General features: G+C 56.8%; 2 protein-coding genes across 19 annotated transcripts; one reads left to right on the top strand and one right to left on the bottom strand.

The window, feature by feature from the left end:
• Positions 1-557: 557 nt before the first annotated feature.
• On the bottom strand, positions 558-11,294 carry PPM1M (protein phosphatase, Mg2+/Mn2+ dependent 1M). 18 transcript variants are annotated; one of them, XM_070575074.1, is made up of 14 exons: positions 11,154-11,294; positions 10,730-11,045; positions 9,368-9,615; positions 8,885-9,254; positions 7,350-7,493; positions 4,282-4,405; positions 3,895-4,149; positions 3,317-3,429; positions 2,862-2,946; positions 2,647-2,765; positions 2,363-2,477; positions 2,069-2,272; positions 1,822-1,970; positions 558-1,471 (listed from the first exon to the last, which is right to left on the bottom strand). In XM_070575074.1, exons 4-14 carry the CDS (start codon positions 9,235-9,237, stop codon positions 1,327-1,329), a joined length of 1,806 nt encoding a protein of 601 aa, XP_070431175.1. In that variant the 5' UTR covers positions 9,238-9,254; positions 9,368-9,615; positions 10,730-11,045; positions 11,154-11,294; the 3' UTR covers positions 558-1,326. The 18 variants fall into 18 exon arrangements, 15 of the variants coding, with proteins under 15 accessions (XP_070431175.1, XP_070431187.1, XP_070431174.1 ...); XM_070575086.1 differs by having other exon boundaries at positions 2,069-2,176; positions 2,414-2,477; positions 10,672-11,045; XM_070575073.1 differs by having other exon boundaries at positions 10,672-11,045.
• On the top strand, positions 11,264-21,121 carry TWF2 (twinfilin actin binding protein 2). Its single transcript, XM_008513101.2, has 9 exons — positions 11,264-11,606; positions 15,226-15,303; positions 17,622-17,800; positions 18,204-18,299; positions 18,508-18,612; positions 18,758-18,883; positions 19,675-19,825; positions 19,953-20,074; positions 20,507-21,121. Exons 1-9 carry the CDS (start codon positions 11,582-11,584, stop codon positions 20,672-20,674), a joined length of 1,050 nt encoding a protein of 349 aa, XP_008511323.2. The 5' UTR covers positions 11,264-11,581; the 3' UTR covers positions 20,675-21,121.
• Positions 21,122-22,138: the final 1,017 nt, after the last annotated feature.

Genomic DNA, 22,138 nt, shown 5'->3' on the forward strand with positions numbered 1-22,138 from the left:
TCCTTAGCCTTCCTGGCTGCAGTCTAGGGCTGTGAGTTGCCTGGTAAGAATTCATCTCAATTGTAAACTAAAGTAGGAGTGGGTCAGGGGAAGAGTCAGGTGAGGCTGAGGTCACGAAGGCAGCTGCCTTGTAATTCAGGAGGTACTTCCCAAGCATCTGAGCCTTGGCAAGTGCTAGATGATAAAGCAGTCGTTGGGAAGAGCAAGAACTAAGCTGCTCATCAAACAGCAAGCCCTGGAACCCCAACTGACTTTGTCTCCAGCTAAGTCTAGTTTATAAAAATTTGCATTCAAAAACAAGTTAAAGGCGTCCCTTCTGGTACCTCAAGCCTAGAGCTCACAGATGGTGGTAAAAGGTCTTCTTTCTGTTCCTTGGCAACAATTCTCTCACTGGGACTCACCTCAAGCTAGGAACTAGGGAGGCTGCAGAGAAAACAGTCTTGACTCTAGGCAAACTTGCAAGATGGAGCTAAGACTGATTCTTTGGAAGGTAACAAGAAAGCGCAAAAGGTATACTGTAATATCAAGCTGTACAGCAATTCACAATTCACAAGGGCTCTTGTGCACAAAAACATTTAATAATAGGGAGGTGATGGGGAGCAACAAAACAAAGGCATTGTTGGGCATCAACCCAGGGTGGGGCTGGGGCCAGGGAGGAGCGATCAGGAGGCCAGGCTACAGGCAGGAGCAGCAATTGGAAGGCATTCCCCACTCAGCCAACTCTGGGGCTCCTCTTGTCCCTTTCTGTTCTCCCCCCAACTTTAGCCCTAGGGCCTGTGCCTCGCCTCCACTGGCAGAGGAGAGCAGGGCAGGACTGGAGCTGGTCTCCCCAGGCGCTGCTTCAAGATGGCTGTTCAGCAGATAGGAGGCTGCCCGCAGCTTCTCATAAGGCACCCTGCATGTACTTTGGGGGTTGTTGAGTGATACCTGACATTCATGGATTGGAGACCTGGACCCAAACACAGGCTGTCTACCCTTCCTGGCATCCTTGGCCAATGCCCTTGGTCCAGCTGTCCCCATCTGGGAATACTATATTGGGCTGTTAAGGATCCTGTTTGAGGAGCCTCCTGTGGATTTCCTAAGTTGTAAAGGGCCTCTGCCAGGAGGAATGTTAACATTGACAGCGCTCTTTCCCTGCCTGCCAATGTGGAGACCTGGAGAGTTGGGCTCTCTGGCTGGTATAAATGCTCCCCTTGAAATGGGTTGGATTGGGGAGTGAGAGCCCGGGGCTGTGTCCGGGGACAGGGCAGGCAAGCCTGCTGTTGATCATGGTGGAAGGATGCCCAGACTGCCCCGGAGTGGTTCTAGGATGTGGTGTCTGAATCCTCAGTGGCCACTGCTCCCTTGGCCGTGGCTGTGCAAGGGAATCACGAACACAGAGACGTCGTCGTAGGACACCTGTCCTTCCCCTGTGGGACTGCCGTCCTTCCCCTGTGTGCTGTGTATCAACATTTTGGCCAGCTCCGAGAACCTGTGGGGACCATCCTGCAGATGCACTTCGGTGGCCGAACACAGAAGCAAGGCCAGCCCTCAGGGAGAACTCACTGCACAGGGTTGGACACTTGGGGACCCAAGCAATGCAGTCCAACTGTGAGGCCAGGCAAGCCAGAAGCCTGAGAAGGCAACAAGTTGAATCACGGGAATCTGAACCCAGAGATTTTTTGGGACCCACAGTCACCCCCCAGAAGCTTGAGACAGCCCCAGTCCTGGCCACCTGCCCTGAGCCAAGCTCATCATCAGTGCTGTCTTCTTAGCCATAACTACTTAGTGTTGCTGCTGGCACCGACCCAGGCCCAGGCAGGTCCCCAGCAGCTACACTACCTGTGTGGGTCCTCTCGGTTGCCAGGGAGGAAGCTCCGCACCAGCCGTGCCACCTGCTCATTGGACAGGACATCCCAGAGCCCATCAGTTGCCATAACAACCACATCCTCCTCCTGCAGCTCCAGCTGGTCCACATCCAGTACAGTCACCTGCAAGTTAAGCCTGAGGATCCTTCAGTGCTCCCTTCCCACCAGACTCATTGCCTTTCTGGGCAGATGGAAGCTGCAGTGAGCTATTGCCCCCTCACCTGTGGGACAGAGAGCAAGAAGGGCTTGAGCTGAATGTCTGTGTCCAGGACTCTGAGTTGATGGTCTCCCAGGCCCCGGGAGACGGCCAGTGTTCCCAGTAACCGAGCCTGGGGACAAGGGAGGTGTGAGCTGACAGCAGACAGTCCCAGCAAATGCACAAGTAAAGCACACAGAGGTAGACTGCAGCCCTTGGGAGCCTTGGACTGAGGGAGAAACATCCTGTGACCTGGGAGCAAGGGCCCTGCCCCCAGGGCCCTGCCACAGCCTCCAAGAAGGGACAAAGGAGCTCTCACCTCTGTAGGAGGCAATTTAAGAGGGATTCTTGGTAGGGGCCATTCACTGACCTGCCTACCCTGTCCGTGGATCAGCGGGTACTTGAGATCCGACTTCTCCACGCACTTGTAGCCCCTACCAGGAGCAGAGCCAGCATCAACTCAGGCCCTACTCCCCACCTCATCTTCCTCCCAACACAGGGCCCACCCTGCCCAGGTGGAAGGGGACTGCCCCAGTCCACACAGCTGGGCCTGGACCCCAGGGCTCTCTCTCTCCACTGTGTCCCCCACCCCACCTCACTCACCAGCCGCTCATGTGGTGATCCCTGAACAAAACCTTCTGTCCCAAGTCATCTCCCTTTAGCCGCCGAGGGAACTCCAGTCGGGTAAACTCACCAGCCAGAAGCTCAGGGTAGACAAAGGCCTAGAGTAGGAAAGCCATGCTCAGATTACGCTCCCCCTGGTGGCCCTGGAGCCTGGAGTTGGGGTTCCACAGCCTCCCTCGGCCAAGGGCACCTACCAGCTGCTGGATCCGCTGCCGCTCTGTCTCCGGGGTGAACTCAGAGCTCAGGGGTCGTACCTCATCTCTTCGCACCAAGATGGCCCTGGATGGGGTTGGGGAGGAGGAGAGGTCTGTGTGGCAGCCACCACCCTTGCCCATGGCCTCCCTCCTGCTGGCCTCTCCTCCAACCACCAGGGGCCAGCTCTGCCCATGCTAATCCTTTGCTCAAAGCCCATCATGACTGCCTGGGGTCTGCAAGGTAGAGGCTCAGCCCTTTGGCTGGCATTTGAGGTCCCTGCCTTCCCTGGCATCTGCTGTCCACCCTCACACTTAACACATGCCAGGTACACAACTCCGCTGGTCAGTCCTACCCAGTTCCATCCCTCTACTTCCAGCCCCACTTTCACTGTCTCCACTGCCTCTGGTGCCTGCCTGTTCGCCCCACTCCTACCCACCCTTCAGGGCTCACTCACCTGCTATCCCCGGCATTGGCCACGTACAGCTTTCCCTGCAGGGACACAGCCACCAGGGCTGTGCAGCCGCCCACCTGGCCTGAGGCCTCCAGCTCCCGCCCGATCACCTCATCCTGGGGTAAACCAAGGCCACTTTAGCTGCTGCTTGTACTGCCACCTTACCACTGTCCCCCGATCTCCTCCCTACAGTTCATTTCCCCACCAGCAAGCCCAGCAGTTGCAGCCCAAAATCTAGCTATGACTTCAGGATCCCTTTGGTCAGGAGATCTAGACATAGCGTTGGGAGGAAGGGAAGTCCTACTCAAAACAGTGAGGAAGGGAAACCAGTCCTTGCACTAAGGACCAAGAGGGTGTGCAATGAGATGATGCAGATAGCACATAGTAGGCGCTGGATAAATGGGAGGGGTTATGACAACAATGATGGCCGTTAGTAATGAACAAACCAACCAATCTTGTCCTCCCAATCTAAAGATGTAGGGTGACCACCATCATGTGTAGGGATGCCTCCCAACCCAGAGCTCCCTCAGGTCCCTGGGGGCAAAACCCTCCCTCCTTTCCCAGCCAAAGGCCACACTCACACACTCCTGGAAGGCGCTCTCCAGAGCCCCGATCACCAAGTCTTCTGCCCTAATGCCTTTTTCCTCCACAAACTGGGGGTCACTGGGGCAGATGCAGTGGCCGCTGAGGTGCATGGGGGGCTGAGCGGCTACCATTCCCTCTACCACGGCCTCCAGCTGCCGGCGCAGGCAGGAGTGCAGGGTGTTGGCAGCCAAGATGGCTGCAGCTGGACCGCCGTGCCCATCAAACAATGCCCAGTAATGACCCGTCAGGAACTGTACAGGAGGAGCTTAGCGTCAGGCTCTGCCTGGCCTCCCGTGTCCCTGGGCCCAGCATGGGGCAGCAGGACAAGAACTTGCAGTCTTGGCCCCTGCCTGCAAGACAGGCTCAAGCCCAGTTGTGCTCACCTCCTCTGGGCACAAGGTCAGCCACTCTTGGTCCTCTTCAGCCCCAAACTCACATCGCCGGATGCACAGCTTCCCACAGGAGGCCTGATCCTCATTGAACTCAGATTTCTCTGCATTGATGATCCTGAAGCCAGGAAGTGATCAGTGATCCTTCAGGGACACACACATGTCCCCATGGGCACAGAGACTAAAGCTGGTACACAGAAGGAGAGGCCCTCCCTATGACCCACATGGACAAACACAGTGGAAGTTTCCTAACTCTTCAGTGACATCACGGCTAAAGTAAAACTCAGGGCCCAGCTCCTCTGGAGCCTACCTCCTGACCTGTGCTGCCCCTAGACATCTGGGTCTTCCTTGCCTATCCCCTGCCCCACCTCAGCCAGAATCTCTGTCCTTTATGGCACAGGCCACAACCCAGGTGAGATGGGGGGAAGGGGGCAGGCGAGGGAGGCGTTCTCTTTCTACCCAGTCTCCCTGCTTCCATCTTGGAAGCCCCTGGGACGCAGATCCTTCCTGACGTCAACCCTCTCTGGGCGAGGGTGGAGGCCCAAGGAAAAGGCCGAGGTGAGATAGGGGGAGGGTGTCAAGAGTCCCGAGGTGAGGACTAGAAGGAGTTATTCACAAGGTTGGGGGGGGTCACCCACTCAGCCTGTTTCCTAGGTTAGCACAGGACCCCAGGCTGGATCAGCAAAGGTCCGGGGTCGGAGGTCCCGGGGTAAGGGTCGCCTGGAGTGGGGAGTATCCCGGATGGGGGTCGCTCCGGGGTGGGGGCACTCACTCGGCGTAGCCTGCGTTCCAAGGCAGCGCGCGGCCCCGTGCTGGGCTGCGCACGGGCCGGGCGTCCGGGCGGCGGGAGGCGTCGGCAGGGCCGGGGCCTGAGCCGGAGCCGCGCAGGAAGCGAGGCCGCCGGTAGGGCACGGGGCTAGCGCGCGGCCTGGACGGCCCGGGCGCGGAGAGCAGACCCCCAGGCAGGAAGCGGCGCCGGAACCAGCCGGCGGACATGGCGCGGCGGCAGGGGGCTGCCCGCCGGGCGCCGGGAGGCGGGTGCGGCGGTGGGTGGGCGGGACATCACCCGCCAGCCCGCCCCTGGGAGGAAGAAGCGGGCGGGGCGGGGCGGGGCGGCGACGCCCCCAAACCCCAACCTCTGTCCGGGGAGTCTGGGCGCGGCTTGAGTGCCATTGGGCTTGTCAGTCCTCATAACAACCCTAAGAAGCAAACGATGTTATCAACCCCACTTTACAGGCAAGAAAATTGAGGCCTAGAGAGGCGAAGTCGCTTGCCCCACGTCACACAGTAACCTAAGCCGACCGAATGCTCACCACACGGGTGGGGCACTAGTCTTTGAGAGAGAAAAGCCCCTCCTCCTCACCCAGCGCGGCTGTAGGAGTCGGTTCAGAGCACCCCCTGGGCCTCCAGACTGGGTCAGTGTCCATGACAGAGCCCACCCCTTCTGCTGCTGGGCCCAGATCTTACGCAAGGGGAAGATAGGAACAGGATGTTCTTGGAGGTGTCAGACTGACACACTGAGTAAGAGTCTCGGAGCACAGCGTTCCCTCAGGTGGCCTCCATTCCTTGCCCACCCAGCCTGGCACCCTCCACGCCCAGATGCGGCTTGGTGGTCACCCTGGCCTTCCTCATCCTGAGACACCACTCTCATCCTTGGGGCCAGTCTCCCAAATGACTGCCCCTCCAATCAAGATGTCCTCTCTGGACAGACAGCAGGATTCTCACCTAGAATGTAGTGTCTGATGGACAAGAGGAACCCATGGTCCCCAAAAGGCTCCAACTGGTCAGAGTTCAGACCTGGGACTAAGGCAAGTGAAAGACTTTCATCTGGGCTGGAGGCAAGACGTCGGAGTCTCTTAACCCCTGGCTAGCTGTCACTGTGGGTCAGTGGCAGTGTCCCCCTTCACATCTGCATGTTAACACAGGGCTTTGTCACCCTTCCGTCACTTAAGCCCGGCTCCCTTTGCAGGACTTATTTCAATCTCATAACTAGGACTCTGTGGCCCACAGAGGGGAAGTGTCCTGATGCCCAGAGCTGTGTTGTTTCCATTATGACAGTGCAGCTGACTCAAAACACCTCATAGGGGATTTCTCTTCCCCTTTCCTCCTCCGGGAAGGCAGGCTTGTCAACTCAAAGCCCCTGAGGCCCACAGCCCAGGGTCCCCAGGGAGGGCTACAGGAGGAGCCCCCTTCCTGTGTCTCCACTCTCAAGCCCAGCAAATGCTCACTAGGCCCCACTTCCTCCTGGTGGCCAGCCCTGCCCCATTGGGAGTTCCATTCCCATTACTAACCCCGGCTCAAGGAGGAAGGGTCTTGGAGCAGGGAGTGGTGCCCAATGCCTCCTCCCTCCCATGACTCAGTTCCAGAGCAGCCTCGGGGCTAATTTACTGAACCCACTGTGTGTGCCAGACCCCACCTGGGTGCAGGAGCACTGAGATGAGCTCCCCTGCAGTGAAGGTGGAAGTTCTGGTGGATGGTGCTTGATCCAGCTGGCAAGGGGGTGGGAGCAAAGTCAGAGAAAGCCTCCCAAAGGACAGATGAGCTATGATCTGTCATTGGGACAGAAATGGACCAGAGACCCAAGGTGGGACAGATTCAATTCAGTATGTGGGGTCACCTCCTTATCCTCACCAGCCAAAGGCTCAGAGGCTTTTAAAGTCTAAAATTAGAGGAAGCGATGCAAACACAGTCTATTCCCCCAACCCACTGTCTTGGACTCCCCGGGGTAGGATGAAGGTCCTGTCCTCTAAGGTGTATTCAGAGAAGCTCCTGGCAGCCAGATATCACAATTGCCCAGCTTAGCTATTTTTGAGTTTTCAGAGCCATGTGGAGTCCTATGGCAATCCCATCCTCCCTGTTCCAAGGTGGCCTGTGTTTCTTCAGTGCCACCCAGGCTCTGGCTTGCCTGGATCACAAGTCTGACTCTCTTGGTTTCCTCCCTCATTTTGCTGAAGCACATCCTCTGACAGCTTTCCAAGATAGGATGACTGGAAGATAATTTCTTGGGTCCTTACAAATTTGAAAGGGTTGTATTCTGCCTCTGCTTTTGATTGATATTTTACCTCAGAATCCTGACTGCTCTGTTCATTGTCTTTTGGTTGTTGCCGCTGCTACAATCCAGAGCCCCTCTCATTCCAGATCTTTGGACTGGCTTGTTCACCTCTTTTTTCTCTCCAGAAGCTTCCAGGTTCTTCTGTCTCTGGTGTCTGAAATTGTAGGTGAGGTTCCTTGGAGGGAGTCTGTCTTCATTCCTGGGCTGAACCCTCCCTGAAGGACATGTAAATCCTCCCCTCCCCTCCCCCCCTCACTCCCCACCCAGCCCCCAGTGACACCCTTCTCCCAACTGCTCGAATGAACCCAAGCCTGCCCCCTCCTGGCCAGAGGCCTCTCCTCAACTAACTCCACCAGCATATGAGGGTCGGAGGGTGGGGGAGGAGTAAACTTAGAAAAAGGAAAAAGATCTTTATGCTACATTTTTTTCACTCACAAAGAAAATAGCTTTTGTTTACTCCTATAACTGTTCTTAATAAGATTTATTTTAGATTTAATTTTTTAAATGTAATACTTTCACAGGACTCAAAGTTCAAAAGGTGTAAAAGTGTATTTAGCAACAAGTCTCCCCGGCAACCCCATCCCCGGGCCACCCAGTCCCCTTCCCTGGAGACATCCAGTATCACTACTTTCTTGTGGATCCTTCCAGAGATGTCAGGGGTATTCTGTGCAAATCAAGCAAAAAAATGACATATAAGACAAGAAATAAGTGCTGGTGAGGATGTGGAAAAAAGGGAACGCTTGTGTACTGTTGGTGGGAATGTAAACTGGTGGTGTCACTATGGAAAACAGTACGGAGGTTCCTCAAAAAATTAAACATAGATCTACCATATGGTTCAGCAATTCCACTTCTGGGTATTATCTGAAGAAAATGAAATCATTATCTTGAAAAGATATCTGCACCCCTAAGTTCAAGCATTATTTACAACAGCCAAGACACAGAAGCAACCTAAGTGTCCATTGATAGATGAATGGGTAACATGTGGGGGCTGGTCCCCTGGCCGAGTGGTTAAGTTCGTGTGCTCAGCTTCAGCGGCCCGGGGTTTGCCAGTTTGGATGCCAGGTATGGACCCGCACGCTGCTCATCAAGCCATGCTGCGGCAGCATCACACAGAGAACTAGAATGACCTACAACTGGGATATACAGCTATGTACTGGGGCTTTGGGGAGAAAACGAAAATAAGTGAAAATTTAATTGCTTATTTGATGAATTTGTTTAGGGAGAAATTTCTAACTTTCAGTTTATGAGTCTAACCATGTTCAACTATTTCTCAAGTTTTCCATGGTGAAGTGGAGCATGCGAACTTAACTGCTCAGACACGGGGCCGGCCCCTGTATTTCCTTTTCTGTGGATGGTCTGTTTGTATCCTTTGCCTGGTTTTCTACTGGGCTGTTGGTCTTTTTCTTATTGATTTATGAGAGCTCTTTATTTGGAAATGAGTTACAAGTATGTTGTTTGTAGCCAGTTACAGTTTGTTGTTTGTGTTTTGGCTTTAATGCTGGGTTTTTCCTTATAGACTTTTTATTTTAATGTAAATGAACTTACCGATTTTTTCTTTTACGGTTTCTGGATTTGGTGATATACTCAGAAGGCCTCCTCCACTTCGAGATTCTATAAACTTCTCCTTTTGTTTCTCCAGTATTTTTTTTTTCAGATTTTTTTTTTTCCTTTTTCTCCCAAATCCCCCTGGTACATAGTTGTGTATTTTTAGTTGTGGGTCCTTCTGGTTGTGGCATGTGGGATGCCGCCTCAGCGTGGCCTGATGAATGGTGCCATGTCGGCACCCAGTATCCAAACCAGTGAAACCCTGGGCTGCCGCAGCAGTGTGTGAACTTAACCACTCGGCCATGGGGCCGGCCCCTCTTCAGTATTTTTATAGTTCGCTTTTTTTTTAACATTTAAATCTTCGAGCAACCTGGAAAAAAAAGGTATGCTCTAATAATTTCAGTGGCTGATTCTTTGTGTTGTGAAACATCAGAAAGGAACAATCAACTTACTTCTGAAGACTCCATTCACCCCTGGACTCACCTGAGGGGCTGCGTGCAGCTTTCTCCTCCTTCTGGTGAAAGATCTCAGTGGCAGATTGAGTCGGCCTGCGTACTCTGCTGGCCCTTGGGCTCTTCACCCGCATCCCAGGCTCTGAAGCTGAGCAGGACTGGGCTCCGATCCCCGTCACCCAGGAGGCTCTCTTCCGTGGTTAAACCCTCATCACTGAGGTGTGGGAGGCTGCTGGAGGGGACGAGGGCTGCTGCCCTATAGGACTTCTCATCCTTTGACTGTGTCAAGGTCTTGAGTAAAGGAAACTAAGGTTCTTGGGGACACTCACTACCATGTGACCCAGATCAAATCACTTAACCCCTCTGAACGTCAGATTCTTCATCCGTAAGAAGGAGACGATAACAACTACCTCGTAGGGGTGTCATGAGGATTAAATCAATGTGCCCAGCATGCAGTAACACTTCGCAACAGAAAGACTCTAATGGTTCATTCATATGTTTGTTTATGTGGCCTATATTACTGAACACCTACCAATGCTGGGCAGTGCTCTAGGTGTCGGGATACAGCAGGGGCAAAAACTTGAGGGAAGGGAAGACACTAAACAAATACGCAGGTAAATATATGTATCAGAGAGCAATAAAAACAAAGAGAATGAGGCAGGGAGGGGTCCGGGGGCAGGGAGACCTTGCAGTTATGCTAGTCACAGTTCATGCACTGATGGACATTTTTATGGGAATATAACCTTATTATTTTTCTTTAATCTGTTTTCTTGGCTAATTCCTGTTTCTAAGAAGTTGAGGCCCTCACGGTTCTGTGGAATTGCCACTTGCCCGTGGAGGTGGCTGGGTGTGAGAGTGGATATAACCAATGGCTCTGTGTTGCTGGCCCCATCTGGGCTGCGGCAGGATTCTGAGTGGGGGGGGCTTTGCTTATGAGCTGTTCTCCCAAAGTCAGGCTGCAGGGCCACACAGGGTTTTTATGTTCCATTGTGAAGGCTGGGGAGGTCATGGTGAGCGCACTGCACAGGCCCAGTACTCAGGGTGCGCACAGGAAGATGAACGAGAAAATCCTTCCATTTTGTGTGTGCTGGACTCTCAGGAGAGAAACCCAGGGCCTGGGGCCCACAGAGTGGGGGGCTCAATGCTGCCTAATCAGGGTAGGGGAGTGGGACAGTGAGCAGAGAGCTTGAGCCGAGGCCAGTTACCAGGCAGGCCCACACTCCACCATCAACTCTCAACAACCCCTAACCCAAAAGGTGGCTTCCTTTCCAATCTTCCCACCCAAAGTCCTAGGAGAGGCTCTGATTGGACTCACTGGGGTGGTCTGGAAGATACATTATGTGGACTGGCTGGTAAGAGCAGCAGGGTCTGATTCCAGAAAAGGCAAGGATGCTGGGTATGGAGCCGGTACATTAGGAGTAGGGAACTTCTTCAGACACACCAAGCTCTGGCCCTCCTTCAACCTCTGGGCCTTTGCACATGCAGTTCCCTCTTCTTAGAAAACTATTCCTTGCACTCTGCCAGGCCGACCTCCAAGTCTCCACTCAAATTTCTCCTTTTCCTAGTGGCCCCTCAGTCTCTGCGTAGGGCCCTCGCCGCCACAGACACCGTTCATTTGCTGGCTTCCTGGTAGGTCAGTCTGGGCTCCCACCGCTGACGAAGGCCGCCTCGAGGTGCCCAGTGCCCAGCATGAGGCGCTCAGGAACCATCTGCAGGGAAAGGGATGCCACACATACACGCGCGCCCATCCACACGCAGACCCTCTTCCAGGCCACACATGGGGGTACGCGAGGATCCCACCACACTTGCAAACTCACCTGGCCCCAGGCGCACATACTCGCGCGCACGCACAGACACACCCCAGCCGCAGACCATTCGGAACAGGGCTCACAGACATAGGCGCATGCGCCCACGCACGCTCCGCCACACGCAGTATCCGTCCTCCGCTACAAACAGAGGTACACGCAGGCGCGCAGAGAACTCCCAGCCGGACGCCTACCCGAAACAAGGCGCACACTGCACGCACGCGCGGCCCCGGGTCCCCGCCCCCTCCCGGCCTAGCCCGTCGGGGGCGGGGCGCACTGGGGGCGGGTCCTGCGGCACCGCCCGGGAAGCTGCGCGCGGCTGGGCGGCCGCCGCCACATCCTCCCCTTCCTCCTCCTCCTGGTCCAAGCCAGCCGAGTGGGGCCAGGGCCAGGGCCGAGCCGAGGGCTCCGAGGGTGCGGGCGGAGCGAGGCACAGAGCCATGGCGCACCAGACGGGCATCCACGGTGAGGGCAGATGGCGGGCGGGCAGGGGGCGGAGGGTCTCCGCTCGCGGCTGCGCCCCCTCCCCGGCTCTCAGCCCGTCTCCTCCCCGGCACTGGCCGGGGGAAGCTTCCTGTTCTCTTTTGCAGCCGCGGGTCGCCTGGGGTGGGCACATCTGGGGGGATGCGGACTTCCTGTACATAGTTGGGAGTGGGTGTACACGTACGTACACAGCTGGGGTGGAAGTATCTGTGTGCCCATCTCGGGGTGGATGTGCCTGTGTATGCCCATCTATATGTTTTTCCTTTCTGGGGGTGGTTGTACCCGGATGTGCACATCTGGAGGAGTGTGCACGCATGTGCACTTGTCTTGTGTGTGCACATCTGGATGTGACTGCTTGTGTATGTCTAGGGTCATTCATGCACATGCACTAATGGCTGATTGAATGGACTGTGTCTCATGGAGCCTTCTTTAGACATCACTGTTTCGTGACTGTGTGCATAAGTCTGTGGGTGTGTGTGTGTGTGTGTGTACAATTTGTGTGCGTCTCAGTGCATTTGTTACCATGGATGCATGTACCAGATGTGTCCATATGGCTTGTATGGGTTTGTGCCTGGGTGAGGAGTAGGCCTTGACCTTTCACACACTCCCACAAGGGAAGCTGGGGAAAACCTGGGACAGGGCCCTCCAAGTGGCATGGGGAGAGTCACCAATCTCTCCTTGACCTCTGGTCTCCCTGCCATTTTCCACTCTGATCTCCTGAGTCTGCCCCAGGCAGGGTTAGAAGGTCCCCACTCCAGGCTGGAGGCAGAAAAGAGGGTCCAGATATAGGGTTTGTTGGGGAGGATCCTGGCACTGGAGACTCCAGGCCAGCTCACCCCACCACAACCTTCTCCAGCCCACAGCATCAGCCCCATCCCCCAAGGGCCAGATTTCCTCCTTACACAGACTCGTGGATAAGCAGTGGCCAGGAGCCAGGTGTTCTGACCCTATCTGGGCCTCAGTATCCCCTTCTTGTCACTAGCTGGGGAGGGCTGCCTGGCCTGAGGGGAAGGCCCAGGCTGCTTGCCCAGAAAGCCTGCGGTTTGGCCATCAGCCACTCCTCCCACCACACCAGGATCCCTTGTCTGGGGCCACCATCATCGACCTGCCTGACCACCTGGATCTCAACTCACGGTTGTGGCCACTTGGTGGCTGGACCGCCTTGAGAGGATTTCCCTGGCTCCACCCCACAGGACCAGAAAAGGCAGGGGCCTGGACAGGGCCAGCCTCCCACCATGTGGGCCAGCCTCTCTCTAGGAGGAGCTGGAGGGGTGGCTTTTTGACTCAGTCCCATGGAAAGGAACAGCTGCCTGGCCTGCCCCTTCCTTCCCCTTTTTCTAGTCATTGTTGCTGCTTCCTACTGGGAGAGGATCAGAAGTAGGGTTCCTCCTCCCTCCACCAGGCTGACAGGTCCTGTGGCCAGGGCCATGCCCCACTCCCTCATTTCCTATATGGTGAGACAGGCCTGCCTAGGGGGTCACCGGGGACGGGGCCACCCCCAGCCCGCCTTCTGCCTGTGAGCAGCCAATTCCTTCCCTTTTCTGGTCTAGGGAGGTTGCAGGAGAGATCACCCTGGATGCCCAGTGCCAGCCCTGTCCTGGCCATAGGTGTGGATCTGCTGACCTCAGAGCAGGGCAGGGGAGGGACCTGTAACCTGAGGCCTACCAGGGCTGAGGTGGGCAAGGCAGCAGGAGCGGGGGGCGGGGGGTGGGGGGCATGAATCTTTGATGATAGAGGCTCAGGTGTCCCAGGCCTGGCCTCTGGATTATTGATGGTGGCTGAGGAGGCATGGAGAGGGATGTCTCTTCTACTACTGGGGTGTCACTTTGTCCTGGTAACACTAGAAGGGATGTGTCAGCCTCTCCCTTGGGGGAGCTTCTTGGTTTTCCCTCTCAGAAGGTCTGAGCAGGAGGAAGGGGCAGCTTAGCGCACCCTGCCCCTCCATTGTTAGAGTAATAATAATTAATAATTATTAGTAGTAGAGGCCCCCATTACCGAGCACTTTCTCCCATTTACTCCTCACACAGCCCTCTGCAGTTTGGGAGTGTTGGCTCCATGTTATGGATGAGTTTGAGGTTCAGCGAGGTCAGAGGTCACACGCAGCTATGGGAAAGGTGGAGCCCCAGAGGCCAGGCTGTTCAGCAGGGACCTGCTTGGGGGTCTGCTCATGGGTAGCTCTGTCCTGGGATAGTGGGGCTGTGTCTCCTGCCATGCTGCTGTGAGCCCCGGGGGCCTGCTGGGCTCAGTTGGCCACCCAGCAGCCTTGGAGGGTAGTACACAGCCTGAGGTCTCGGGTTTAGGGTCACCCTGCATGAGGGGCACCTGAGGACATGAACAGAGTTTGTTTTCCTAAAGGCCCCCCCGCCCCTGAGCTGCCCAGTCTGGGCCCTATAAATATTCTCTGACCTCAGCCCTCCAGCTGTGTTCCTGCAGAATCCTCCTGACCCTGGGGCAGCCTCAAGGTCATGCTGGCCTGGCCCTACATACCTAGAGACCCAAGTAGGGCCCTTCCCCACTTGGACCTTGGTTTTCCCCTTGGAACCACTTGTGGATCTGTGACTTCTCATGGTTCCTGGCTCTGGTCGTGATCCTCACCTCTGCACTCGGGTCCTTGGTTATTGGCTGTCACCTTCCAGCTCTGTGGCTCAAGGACCAAGATAGGGCCTGTTTGGGAGAGTTCCTGAGAGCCACTCCTCTTCCAGGAAGACTTCCTGACTGCCTGGGGGTTGGGGGTTTGTTGCCCCCTGGTAGGGCAGTGCCAGGGCTAGACTAGCTCCTCAGGGCCTCTCAGGGTTAGGCAACCTGACTGTAGGCTGGGGCTGGGTATGCACGCATGGGTGTCACTGTGGGCCAGTGTACTTCTGGGTGTACTTTGTACATCTTCCTGCCTGCACATGTGTCTTAGGTACGCTCTGCGTTTGCCCGTCTGTGTGTTTGTGAGCACCCTGGGACTGTATCCCCATGTGTGTTTGCATGTCTAAGTGTGTGTGTCTGTTTATGTTTGGCCAGCAGAGTGTGTGTTCATGGACGAGGGTGTTTGCATTTCTCCTCCTCTCTCTGACACATTCACGTGTTTATGTGTTACATTCACACATGCTGGACTGAGTATGTACCCGTTGGCATGTGCAGCGTGCAATGCATGCATGCATGTGTGCGTGTGTTAATGGACATAGTGGTCAGTGCATATTGGGAGCGTTTGTTCATGTATTTCTGTGCCTGTAGATATGACAGTGCTGAGAGTGGCCCAGGCCAGCCCAGTGCCAGGCCTTCCTGAAGGGCAGGGGACAGGCAGGAGCCGTTCACTCTGGCTGGCCTGGCCTGCCCCAGAGCCTGCCCCATCCTTGGGTGGGCTGTCTCATCCACACCCACCCCGTCACCAAAGCTATCCCAGCCAGCAGGCCAGCCGCCTGCCACCTCTCCTGGCTAAATTTGGGAGCTTGTGTTCAGCAGTCTCAGGTTCCCAGTCACATGGGGGACTGTATTTAACCCGGCTCCCAGCTCTGCCACCAGACCCCACAGGACAGAGCAGGCCCTGCACGTGTCCCTTCCCACCCTGCTCATTCTGCCTGTTCATCCTCCACCATGTTTCTTGTTCTTGTAGCCACTGAGGAGCTGAAGGAATTCTTTGCCAAGGCACGGGCTGGCTCTGTCCGGCTCATCAAAGTCGTCATTGAGGACGGTGAGTGCCCCCTACGGGCTAGGGCATAGGCTGGGGGCTGGACCTAGTTGCTTCTCTAGGAGGTGTGGAGACCTTGGCCTCCAGCCCCCTCAGGACCTCAATTTCCCTATCTGGGAAAGGAAGGTGGCTTGTAGGAGAGTGTTGGAGGTAGGTGTGATCATTACTCCTGTTATATGGAGCAGGAAACTGAAGCTAGGGGCATAGCAAGGAGAACCCTGCCCAGGGGTCCTGCCCAGCCTTCCCGGGGCTATGTAGGAATTAGACGAGCCTAGTCAGGACACTGGGCCGGGCTGGGCAGGGAACAGGAGATAAGTGAGGCTGGGCACTGTCTCATGTGGCTAGTGCCACTCACCTCCATCTGTGGTCGGCAGGCCTGGCCCGAGTTGAGCACTGGCCAAGGAGAGACCTAAGGAGAAGCCGAGGCCCTGTCCTTGGGAAGTGCCCCCACGACGGGGAGAAGGGACTCATGTCCAGGTCGCGTTGAGAGCAGGACCAGGGGATTCCAGGCTTGGCTGGGCCTTGGTCTGGACCCTCAGGACCTAGGGCTTACGCAGGGGGAGCTGCTAGGAGTATAGGAGTTGGGGGGGGCGGTGAGTTTGAGCTTAGGCCTGAAGTGGGGAGGGTTTGAGGAGGCAGAGACTTATACTGAGGCTTGGAGGGGCCAGAAGTGGAGGATCCCTCACCCTTCCATGCTAAAGGTCCATCCGTGGAGGTGAGGGCTACAGACTCTGGGGGTGGGGGTGGGCTGGGTCTCCCACAGGCCCTCCCAGCCCTTCTTGGAAGCCATGCAGTAGTGGGCCCTTTGGGGGTCTCTCTGATGGGCTTGGTGCCCAGCTGACTTTTCACACATTGAATTGGCTCAGAGCAGGGTCTGCCCAGACCCAAAATTCACCCCAGGCTTTTGGGTCAGAGCTGTGCTGGGCTTTGTCCGGGGTCCCCAAATTCAGATTCCCTCAGAAGCTGGGTTGGGGTCATTGTGGTAGGTCAGGAGTGAAGGTTTCCTGGGTGGCAGGCCACAGCCTCCAAAGAGAGAGACTCCTTGACCCTAGTCCTCAGCCCTCCCTGTCGCCTCCCAGACAAGATGTCCCTACAGATGTTTAGCCAGAGGAATCTCTAGGTGGGCTCCTATCTCCATTCTGCATTACAGTTGTTGGGGTGCCTGGAAGTGCCCAGGGGGGTCCAGGCCCCTGATAGACAGCCACTGCCCATCTCCAACTGTGTGTGGCTTGAACTCCTGATTTTTCTAGAGAAACCGTGATTTCTACTTCTTATGTGAAACTTCCAAGTTTGAAAATGTTGGCAACAAATTAAACAATGTTGACAGTGCTTTGGGGGCCAACTCAGCCTGTGAGTGCTTGTTTTCAAGCTCGATGCCCTCAGAGTTCTGGGAGGGCAGGTGAGGAGGTCAAGGCCCACAGAAAGGCAGCTGGGCTGGTGGGCCTGGCATGTTGGGGCTACTGGACAGCTGGGCCCCTTTCCCCCATCAGGAGGGCCTGGTGGTCACGTGCCAAGACCCCATGGCCAAGTGGTAATTGTCCCCTTGCCCTAGTTCTTCCTCCAGCCTGGGCCTGTGGCCTGGTAGGTGAAATATATGTCTGGCCTCGATGTCGCTTTCAGCCATACTGTACCAGCCAGGGAAGTGGTAGGCCTTTTGGTCCCTGGCATTAAGAAGCTGGCTGCTTTTGCTTTGTTACTTTTTGGGGAGGGGACTACAGCTGTTGGGTGGCAGCAGGGCACTTAGTTATACAGTGTCTGGTGGGAGCCCCTGTCTCCCTCTTTCTCACATACTTTTGCTCCTGCAGGTCCCTGTGGCCTGAGGCTGTGACCCCACCTCCCTGAGCACATTTGTTCAGAGAAGGGTCTTCTAGGGGTTCTCTTGGAGCCCCAGGCTGAGGGAGGAGGGGAGCAGGAGGTGGCATAGTGGGTCCATATGCTGAGCAGCTGTGCTAGTAGGGTGGGGTCTGAGTGTGGGTATATGTGGAGGGCCGCATTGTTGGTGATGGTGGGCACAGGGCTATGTGTCCTCATGTGGTTGTCTGTGTTGGGTCATCTGTGGGCATATTCTCGCAGCCATTTCTGTGCATGTGTGTGTGTGCATGTGTAGTGGGAGCAGCCTCTAGCTGACAGCTTTGTGCCCTCATTCGTTCACTCACTCACTGATTCAGCCACACAGCCTTGTCCCTCAGGGACTTGGGGGCTCCAGGGGAAGCTGGTGGGGTGACTAGCAAGTCTGGACCACAACCAGAGGCTAGAGATCCACAGTCAGAGGTGGGTGTGGGAGATGGCTACTCCTTGGCTCACCCGGCCTCTGCCCCCAGAGCAGCTTGTGCTGGGTGCCTCACGGGAGCTGGCGGGCTGCTGGGACCAGGACTATGACAGGGCTGTGCTGCCGCTGCTGGATGCCCAGCAGCCCTGCTACCTGCTCTACCGCCTGGACTCGCAGAACGCCCAGGGCTTCGAGTGGCTCTTCCTCGCCTGGTCACCTGATAATTCCCCTGTAAGTCCTAGGGACCCCTGCCCAACCCCAAGATCGGGGGTGGGGGGATGGAAGCTGGGTCTGAGACAGGTAATATGGCCCTGCCCTGGGGAGTCTGAGGGGAGAGACATCAGGTCCTGCCCAAGAGAGTCTGAGAGAGGGACAAGGCCCTGTGCTTGGAGCCTGGGCTCTCTCAGCCCTCCCGGTCCCATCAGCCTGGCTCTGGGAGGCAGAGGTTGCGCTGGGTGAGGGCTCCCCCTGCTGTCCGAGCTGCCCTACTGTATCCTGTCCTCTGTGCTACGCCCTCTGCTGGGTGCATGGCCACGATGATGAGATGATCAGGTCCCTGTCTAGAGGCTTCTGCCTGCTCCTGGAGAGGCAGCCCTGCCCGGAGGGGTCTCATGGCTTGGCCCCTGCCCTTCAGGTGCGACTGAAGATGCTGTATGCAGCCACACGAGCCACAGTGAAGAAGGAGTTTGGGGGTGGCCACATCAAGGATGAGCTCTTTGGGACTGTGAAGGTAACCGCCCCAGGCCAGAACCCACCAGGCCGGGATCATGGGCCCACAGTGGGTGGGATGTTATGCAGGGTCACAGAGCAAGTGGGTGCCAGGCTTCAGGATGAGTGGAGAGGGCTGGGAGAGTCCAGTGGCTGCAAACTGGGGTGCTCTGTGGGCTTCTACACGCACCCCTGAGATGCCCATTTATGCCTCTGCATCCACCGGCCAGGATGACCTCTCCTTTGCTGGGTACCAGAAGCACCTGTCGTCCTGTGCAGCACCTGCCCCGCTGACCTCGGCCGAGAGAGAGCTTCAGCAGATCCGTATTAATGAGGTGGGTCTGCCCAACAGGGTGAGAAGTGGCAGCCCGAGGACCTTGAGGTCACATCAGGCCCACTTGGCTGAGCCTATGCTCTCCAGGTAGGCTACACCCTGGTTTGGGCAGGTGAGGGCCTCATTTACTGTTCACCTGCCCCCAGGTAAAGACAGAGATCAGTGTGGAGAGCAAGCACCAGACCCTACAGGGCCTTGCCTTCCCACTGCAGCCTGAGGCCCAGCGGGCACTTCAGCAGCTCAAGCAGAAGATGATCAACTACATCCAGCTGGTGGGTGCCCGTTCCCTGCCCCAGGCACACACATGGGCGCATTGTGCCACCCCTGCTCCTGCTCATACGCATGTACAGCTGCGCGCACGCACACACCCCAGCTCACCTGGGTACTTGTGGGAACACACTGTCCACCCCGCCCCCGTCCCTACCTAGTCCCATTTCGTGTGCAGCTGCTGTGTACTGTGGATGCGCTCTGTTTCCCTGCCCTGCCCAGCCCCTGCTTACATGCAGGGGCGTCTAGGAGACACTGTCCCTCATTCTGCCCTCCACACTCTGTATACGTACTCACCCTGGATTCACTGACCTCTTGGCCCTGAGCTCCTTCCTGTCCCAGACTCCCTCTGCAGTCCCCTGACCACCCCCTTTCCCCGGGGAGGGTCCCTCTGCCCCAGTATTCCAGTCAGCCCCCTTTTAAGCAGAATGGTTCCTCCCTTCCAAGGTGTGTCCCCCAGAGGCCTTGCCTCTGAGGATGAGCCGGCCCAGTGGTGGTCCCTCCCTGAGGTCAAGGCCCTCCCCACTCTCCTGTCCTCTGCCCTTGGTAGGACTTCCTCCTTTACGGGAGCTTTCAAAGGGGCAGACTAAGGGCTAGGCTGAGGAGTGGCCTCTGCAGAGGGGCCCCCATGGTGGGATGGCCGCTGGGAGGGGAGTCCTGGAAGAGGGAGATCAAAAGCAGGCTCCACCCTAGTTCCTGCTGCCAGTGCATCGCGTTTTGGAGAATTCTTGTTTGGGAGGATGGGCCTGGACCTCCCGCACCTGGTGCCCTCACATCTCCCCCTGCACCTTGGCAGAAGCTGGACCTGGAACGGGAGACAATCGAGCTGGTGCACACAGAGCCCACGGATGTGGTCCAGCTGCCCTCGCGGGTGCCCCGAGATGCTGCCCGCTACCACTTCTTCCTCTACAAGCACACCCATGAGGGTGACCCCCTCGAGTCTGTGGGTGAGTGGCCACAGCAGGGCCCCCACTCCTGTGGCAGGCAGGAGCAGGTCTGGCCCACAGCTGGTGGGCCTGCTGCAGGGGGTGTGGGTCAGCAGGTTTCCCAGGCTCACCTCCCCATCCCCCACAGTGTTCATCTACTCAATGCCGGGGTACAAGTGCAGCATCAAAGAGCGCATGCTCTACTCCAGCTGCAAGAGCCGCCTCCTCGACTCTGTGGAGCAGGACTTCCAGCTGGAGATCTCCAAGAAGGTAGGCACCCATTCCCCAGCGCCTCACCTCCCAGGGCCCTGTCGCCCCACCCTCCATGTGGGGCACTGGAGTCCTGAGTCAACGGCAGGGTAGGGATCATCATTGCCCTATTGGATGGATGGGGAAACAGGCCCAGGGGGAGCATGCATTGCCTGAGGCTGCCCAGCTGACTGGTAGCATGGACAAGTCCTAGCTGGGGCACCCATGTCTCCCTTCCCTGGTCTGGACAGCAGGTAGGCGGTGACCAAGGCATGCAGGGCAGCAGGCCCCAGGTTCTGTTCCTGGAGGTGGCATTTCAGTTGGGGATCTGGGAGAAGACCCCAGGGCTGGGGTGTGAGAGATCAAGGGAGTGCCCCAGGAGTGGGGGTGACCAAGGGTAGTATGTGTTGGGGCCCCCCTCCATTGGGGTGACCACTGCCTTGCCCTACACAGATTGAGATTGGCGACGGGGCGGAGCTGACGGCCGAGTTCCTCTATGATGAAGTGCACCCCAAGCAACATGCCTTCAAGCAGGCCTTCGCCAAGCCCAAGGGCCCAGGGGGCAAGCGGGGCCACAAGCGCCTCATCCGTGGCCCCGGCGAGAATGGGGATGACAGCTAGGTGGCGGGCCCTGAGCCAAGCTGGCGTGTGGACTGTGAGGCCACCTACCCTCCACCCCTCTGCTCACGGCCACCTCCCTCCTTCCCAGCCTGGGCTCTGGGAGTGGGGGTTGCCTCTCATGAAGCAGGAAGGCTGGTGACTGAACACTTTTGCAGCTTCCAAGGGCCACTGGGCTGGCATTTTGTGACACCCCCCCTTGCCACTGCTGTCACTGCCTTTCATCTGTGTGCCCAGGGCATCTGGGGACCCTGCCTGGCTAGCTCAAGGGGCTGGATGGGGGCCCTGGCATGAGCCTGGCCCCCAGGGGAACTGCGACTAGGGTCCCAGCACAGCCCAGAAGCCTTTGGCCACAAGGGGTGGGGTCAATCAGGGCTGGGGCAGGGGATCACTGCAGGACAAGATGGTTGAATGCTGTATTTTTTAAAGAATAAAATATTTTTAAATCAACACCTGAGTCTGGCCCTGAGGGACCACTGCTGTCACTGGGCATTGGGAGGCCCTGTGCATATAACTGCCCCATCCCAGCTCAGGAGGGGCCTGTCGGCCTGCTGGTGGAGCCCCAGCACTCCTGGCCACAGGCATACAGGAGAGTTTGTGTGTGTGAGGGCACAGCCTTACCCAGGTCCCCTTGTTGGCAGGGGCTCGGCCTGAGAGGCAGGCACACCTCTGCTGTGCTATGGGGGATCTGGGTGTATTAGTTACCTGTGGTTGCTGGAATGAAGTGCTACAAACTTAGTGGCTTAAAACAACACATCTCACCGCTGTCTCTTGGGTGTCTGCGTCCCTACCTCCAAGGGCCTGGGTCCCTGCTCCCAGGGACTCTGAGAGTCTCCCTCGGCCTTGGGATTCAGCAGGGGCCAGAGCTTCAGTCTATGCCTCTGAGAGGGAGTGGAAGGCCCCTCCATCCCAGGTGTGCAGGGGTGGAGATGTGTAGAGCCGATGACTGGGATTCAGCTGCTGAATGGACACTTTCCTTTCTCTTGGGAGCATGTCTTGGTCTGGGGCTCAGAGCAGTTTCCCATCCCTGGAGCCTTTCTCATGGGGCCTAGTAAAGCCTCTAGAATTGTAGGGAGGAGAGCTGGGACCCTGGCCAGGACCCAGAGAAGGAGACCTGTCCTTGTCCACCCCCACCCCCCAACAAACACTGGTTCCCAGGTGGGCAGGAAGACAATGCCATCATCCTCATGCTACCGAACACCTGGGCCTGTGAGCCAGCTGGATGCCTGGCAGCTTGGAGCCTGCCTGCCATGACAGTCACCCAGAGTTGGGCATGGAGAAGCAGGGGTGGCAGATGTCCAGCCCTGCCTCCTCCCAGCAGAAGCCATATTTGTTCATTCATTCAGTCAGTCAGTCAGTCAACCATTGCTTAGAGACACTCTCTTTGTGCCTGCCCAAAGCTGAGTGCTAGAGACTCATTGATTTTATGTGCTGGGTGCTGTGCTAGGCTATGGGGATACAGACAAA

The sequence above is a fragment of the Equus przewalskii genome, chromosome 15 (genome assembly GCF_037783145.1).
Source record: "Equus przewalskii isolate Varuska chromosome 15, EquPr2, whole genome shotgun sequence".
Lineage (NCBI taxonomy): Eukaryota > Metazoa > Chordata > Mammalia > Perissodactyla > Equidae > Equus > Equus przewalskii.